Genomic DNA, 5,897 nt, shown 5'->3' with positions numbered 1-5,897 from the left:
CCCTCGGAGTGCAATCCCAGGCATCTGCCACTAGGGGGCCGTGCCCCTCTCTCCCGCTCCCAGCTTTTCTTCCCTTCCGCTTACCCACAGCTGTTTCCCGCAGGAGATTGACAGCTGGGCTCCCGGGTTGCCATGGGGATAGGCAAATGAGGTCGGACGGGCTGGGGTTCCGATTGGCCTGGGGGCTGTTACCCACGCCCGAGGAGGCGGGCTTGGGCACTGCGCTCTATAAAAGGGCTGAGTGCTGTCTTCAGCGTTTCAATCTTGTTGAGGGGGGGGGGGGGGGGGGGCGCTGGGGCGGGCCGGGCCGGGCCGCGCAGCGCGGCTAAGGAAACCGTGGGAAGAGGAGGAGGTGGGAGCCGCGGCGGCGGCAGCAGTCTCTGCGAGAGCAAAAGAACAGCGCTCGCAATCGAGCGGGGACGGAACGGCGCTGGGGCCGCGGGAGGGCTCTCGCTCCGGGGAGCCCCCAGCGTGCCGGGACCCGGTGACTTTCTCCGCGAAGACGCACTAGAAGCAGGAGCGCCCAGGACCGCCTAAGAGTTTCCTGGCGAAGGCGAGGCAAGTGGGGGCCTCCCAGCACTTCAGTGAGTTCTCTCCGCCAAACTTTTCTGCCTCCCCCTCCTCCCTCGCGGGAAAGTGTTCCGCTCTGCTCCCCCTCTCGCCGCCGCCGCCGCCGCCGCCCTAACCTCAGCTACCCACCGCAGGCAAGTCCGGGACTTATACACCTCGCGCCCCCTCGGGGGAAGCCTGCAGGAGGTGGGGGCGTGCCCAGACCCCCGACTTAACTAGAGTAGTGGGGGGGGGGGAGGGCCAGAGGCCCCCCCCCCATCGTCCCCACCCCCAGTCCTCGCCCTTGACCCCAGCCTGCCCGCCCCGTCGGGGGTGACATCCTCCTCCCCGCCGCCCTTGAGCTGTCAGGGCGCGGGGGGCGGGCCGGGGCAGGGCCTTCCTGAGATGGCCTCGGAGCTGGCGATGGGCGGCGAGCTGCCCAGCAGTCCCCTGGCCATCGAATACGTGAACGACTTCGACCTGATGAAGTTCGAAGTAAAGAAGGAGCCCCCCGAAGCGGAGCGCTTCTGCCACCGGCTTCCCCCCGGTTCGCTCTCCTCCACGCCTCTCAGCACCCCCTGCTCCTCGGTCCCTTCTTCGCCCAGCTTCTGTGCCCCAAGCCCGGGCACCGGCGGCGGCGGCGGCGGCGGAGGAGGAGCACCCACAGGGGGGCCCCCGGGGCCGCCGAGCGGGGGCCCCACGACTGTCGGGGCTGTGACTGGCAAGCCCCAGCTGGAGGACCTGTACTGGATGAGCGGCTACCAGCATCACCTCAACCCCGAGGCGCTCAACCTGACCCCGGAGGACGCGGTGGAGGCGCTCATCGGCAGCGGCCACCACGGCGGCCACCACTCGGCCTCAGCCTACGAGACCTTCCGGGCTCAGGGTTTTCCGGGCGGCGGCGGCGGCGCCGGGGAGGAGCTGGGGCCGGGCCACCACCACGGCGGCCACCACGCGGCCCACCACCATCACCACCACCCGGGCCACCACCACCACCACGGCGCGGGCCACAGCCACGGCCACCACGTGCGCCTGGAGGAGCGCTTCTCCGACGACCAGCTGGTGTCCATGTCTGTGCGCGAGCTGAACCGACAGCTGCGGGGCTTCAGCAAGGAGGAGGTGATCCGCCTGAAACAGAAGCGGCGGACCCTGAAGAACCGTGGCTACGCGCAGTCCTGCCGCTACAAGCGGGTGCAGCAGCGGCACATCCTGGAGAGCGAGAAGTGCCAGCTGCAGAGCCAGGTGGAGCAGCTGAAGCTGGAGGTGGGCCGGCTGGCCAAAGAGCGGGACCTGTACCGGGAGAAATACGAGAAGCTGGCGGGCCGAGGAGGCCCCGGGGCAGGGGCCGGAGCCGGGGGCCCCGGGGCAGCGGCCGCGGGAGCTGGCAGCGCCAACGCAGGCTTCCCCAGAGAGCCCTCCCCGCCCCAGGCCGCCCCCGGGGCAGCCAAAGGGGCGGCCGATTACTTCCTGTGAGCTTTGCCCCTTGTCCGGGCCGCGGCTGGGGCTCGGGGTAGGCCTCGGGGAGTGAGCCGAAGAGCGGCCGAAGCGCGGATTCGGCCCCTCTCCTCTCTAACCAGCGCCCTCCGTGCCCTCCTTCGGCCTCGGTCAAGGCGTTGCCGGTTCTGCCCGAAAATCGGGGCCCTGAGCCCCGGCCCGGGCCAGAGGCGCTGTGAACTTTGTAAATTTCCAGAAGTCACCTAGGAAGGGGATTTCCTTGGGGAGGCGGGGTAGAATGGCGACAGCCCCCGAACTCTGGGGGCTACTTCACACTCCGGAGTCTTAACCTAGGGCTGGACTGGGAGAGATCGAGGGCGGCGGAGGTAACGAGGGAAGAAGCAGTCCTGCTAAGGTCGCCTCCGCTAAACTTTTCTTAAGACTTGGTAAAGCACTAGCCCCAGCGGCTCTCCTGGCGGCTCTGAACTGCTGCTCCCTTGTCACCTTCCACCCTGCCGGGCCTCCCTGCATGCGGGCCATGTATGGACTCGGGGGGCTCCTTGCTCGGGCCTGAGGCGCGTTTCCCTCTCCAGCACTTTGGCGTCTTTAGGGTTTGCATCCTTTTAATTCTGTCCCAATCTCCCGAACCCAACTCTGCGCACAGAAAAGTCTTAAAGGGACGGGCCAGGGCACAGGTTCCGGAGGCCTGAGCGTCCCCAGGCTCCTCGCCCCGGGCGGTTAACTGCAGTCTCCAACTCCAGGGCCGGCGGGCACCCTGCTTAGCTGCCCCAGGAGAGTGCCCCTCTTCCCCCGAGTCCGGTCCAGGATTCCCTCCAGGCTCGGAGCTGAAAGTATGGGAGGAAGGGGACTTTGCCTGCTCGGACTCTGTTCCCTCCGGTCCCTTCGGCTAAGATGGTGCTGACCACGGGGATAATGTTCGTTATTATTGCTACTACTATCATTATTATTATTATTATTAATCTTATTGCTATGATGATGGAGAATGGTTATTTTAAACAGGAAACTTGAGCCAGATTTAACTTATTTAAAGGAGGCCACTTGTACATATGTAGAATTTAGGTTTGGAGGGCTCAGCTCTCGTCCTTTGCTCTTGCTCTTTCTCCGGCTGTTTCTCTCCGTCTGCCTCTGTCTCTGGTCTCTCTGCCTCTGTCTCTCTCTGTTTTTGTCACTATCTCTATCGCTCTTCCTTTCTCTCTCTTTCTTCCCCTTGTTTATCTCGGTGTCTACTTTTTAAACCTCTCTCTCTCCGCCTGTCCTTTTTTCTTCTACTTGTTTTTTCTCCGTTCCTTCGTCTCTTTCCCCCCCAATTAAATTCAATTTCGCTCTCTCTCCTTCTTTCTCCTATTTCTTCTGTTTTGCTTGATGATTTTAAAAACAAAAACTGGAGGGGAAAAAAGTATCCTCCCCAAGCTCTGAGTCTTAACCCCAAAGTTTCTGTCCCAGCATGTGCGAGACCACTGAGTGAGCAGCTGCCTGCCGTCTGCCCCCGAACCGCGGGATGCCTGCTGGCCCTCCCTCTAGGCCGCTCGTCTTAGGGCGGCTACCCTGCCAGCCGGTCCCCCACGCGGGTCCCAGAGCTGCCGGCTGCCCGCCCACAGCTATTGGCGTTTTTTTGTTTTGTTTTGTTTTGTTTTGTTTTTTAGAGATTTAAACCAAGAGAAAGTATCTATGCTGTTTAATCATACTACTACTATTACTGCTATTCTGGGGGGGTAGGGGGGGGTCGAGGGGGGGGGGGGGGGGGCAAAGGAAGCCCGTGCAGGTGGAATGGAGACACACTCCAGCTGGCGGCCTGCGGCGGTGGCCGGAGCAGGCGGACTTAGGCCGCGGGCTGTAATTTCTCTATGCACCAGATTGTATTTATTATTCCCTGGGAAACGAATCCTTTTTTTGCCCTGGAAGAGGAGTGAAAGTAGAGAACGCACAGGGTTTCTAGCAAACCCAGAATTGACAAGCCGTGAAGGAAATGAGGCCCAGGCCGCGAGGAAATTTTTTTTTTTTTTTGTACCTTTTAATTTAAACTGCTTTGTGTTTCGTTTGCGTTTTTTGTTTATTTTTATTTTGTTTTTGTTGTTGTTGTTTTAAAGCGTGATGGCCTTTGGGAGGTGAGGTGGGAAGGGCCAGGGGGCCGAGTGCAAGAGAAGATGGTCCCAGCCTGAAGGGTCTGGCCCAAGATATCCCCGGTTCCTGGCTGCCTCCAGGTCTGGCCGGGCCCCTGGCCCTTTTGTCCTTTAATTCGAGTCCCTCGGCTTCATCCAGCTTCTAAGGCCCGGGGAGTGACCCCTCCTCCCCAAGCGTGGGGCTGATTTTTTCCTTTCCTTTTCTTTATTTTATTTTTCCATTTGCTACGAAAACTGAGGAAAGAGAAAAACGAATAAACCTGTTGAGATGGAAGCGCCGCTGTCGCCTCCGTTGATCTGTTTGGGGGGCAGGGAACCGAGTCTGAGTCTTGTTTCTGGGTCTAGCTTGGGGGAAAGGGTGTGGAAGATGGAAGGGAAGTGGGGGGAGTCGCGGAGGCCCGGAAGGGTCCAAGGTCACTGAGAGAAACCCAGCGAGAAAGAGACGTAGTCATGACCTGGGCAAGAGGCCCTGAGGAGGGGCGGGGCCGGGCAGGGCCGGGGTGGCCAGCTTTGGTGAGAAGACAAGCGGTCCGGGCTGCCCAGCCCACGCCGGGTCAGCCCCGCTGCCTTTTGGTCGCTTTGCATGGATGGCTGTCGGGAGTTTGCAGGCGGGAGGAGGTGCGCTTTTTGTTTGTTTTTGTTTTTCCCAGTCTTAAAACGAAGTCAAAAATCAAACAGTAATTAGATGGGTAATTGGAATCGGTCTGTCTCCCGCTTCTTCCGATGAAACTATAGCTTGTGTGGGAACCGCCTTCCCTATGGAAAGTGTCCAAATTCGGTCCGGGTTTTCCCGAGGCCCAGGTGAGGACACTGAGGATCTCCGACCGGAAAGGGGGGGGGGGTGGTACGGTGACTAAAGGAGGGAATGTTGGGCCCCAATGAGACTAGGACACAGTGGGAGGCGCCATTCCCGGGCTAGTTCAAACGGGCCCCTTTGTATAAAGTGATGGGGATCTAAGGTGGTGTTTTATCTTCCTTGTGTGTTCTGTTTCTGTACTGGGGCTATGTAGCTGGAGCACTTGGAGTCCAGCCCCAACGATTAGAATGATGGGCACTTTCTGGGACCTCTGGATGTGAGGGATTCCCTCCTTCGGGGTATTTACCTCTTGATCGACTTGGTCCCCCATTCCATTCAATCTTTCACAGAAGAAAGCCAAAATTTCGGGTCGGTGACTTCCCTTTGTGCTCTGAATTGTGACTTTGGAAATGTGACTTAAAAAAATGTTATTTTGCTTATTATGTATTTTTAAAACCAGAGGGACCCAGAGGGGAAAACAAACAAACAAAAAAAAGGCCTTTCCTTTCTGCTTCCTGATATCTTCTGCCTCATTGACCCTGCTATTCCGTGCTCATCCCAGCCCCTTTATATGTACTAGGTACTCAATAGGATTTTGTGAATTGATTTAAAGATGCTTCAACATTAGTTTTTTTCATCCTTAGTTGGGGGTGATGGGGGAAATTTTTTTTTTCCAATCCTAAACGTGGCTATCATCGGCTGCAGTCCAGAGGACTCTGACACATGATCAGAGAGTGTTAGTCCCTCCCTGCAGCAGCAGAAGACTGAGGGGACCAAAGGGGAATTTGCCAGAGCTAGGGGATGGGGGTAGGGTTGGAAAGTAGACTTTGGGATCGGTGCAATGGTGAGAAAGAAGCAAGACAGAGATAAGGAGGGCTAGGAAGGCTATTCCCTCCCCAGAATTTAAACCCTTTTTGTTGTAGAATGACTAGTTCAAAGACACCAGTTCTGAAGCAAGAGCTAGTAGTGAGGCAGCC

General features: G+C 58.5%; 1 protein-coding gene across 1 annotated transcript; it reads left to right on the top strand.

The window, feature by feature from the left end:
* The first annotated feature begins 304 nt into the window (after positions 1–304).
* Positions 305–3,708, top strand: MAFA (MAF bZIP transcription factor A). The gene has a single exon (XM_031947315.1). The coding sequence runs from the start codon at positions 955–957 to the stop codon at positions 2,020–2,022; it is 1,068 nt and encodes a 355-aa protein (XP_031803175.1). The 5' UTR covers positions 305–954; the 3' UTR covers positions 2,023–3,708.
* The last annotated feature ends 2,189 nt before the right edge of the window (positions 3,709–5,897 follow it).

This window comes from Sarcophilus harrisii, chromosome 1 (assembly GCF_902635505.1).
Source record: "Sarcophilus harrisii chromosome 1, mSarHar1.11, whole genome shotgun sequence".
NCBI lineage: Eukaryota > Metazoa > Chordata > Mammalia > Dasyuromorphia > Dasyuridae > Sarcophilus > Sarcophilus harrisii.
The sequence above is the reverse complement of the archived record's forward strand: the minus strand, read 5'-3'. Positions and strand labels throughout refer to the sequence as shown.

What these genes read in the sequence shown, in the direction of transcription:
- MAFA (XM_031947315.1), top strand. Translation starts at nt 955, where the DNA reads ATGGCCTCGGAGCTGGCGATGGGCGGCGAGCTGCCCAGCAGTCCCCTG.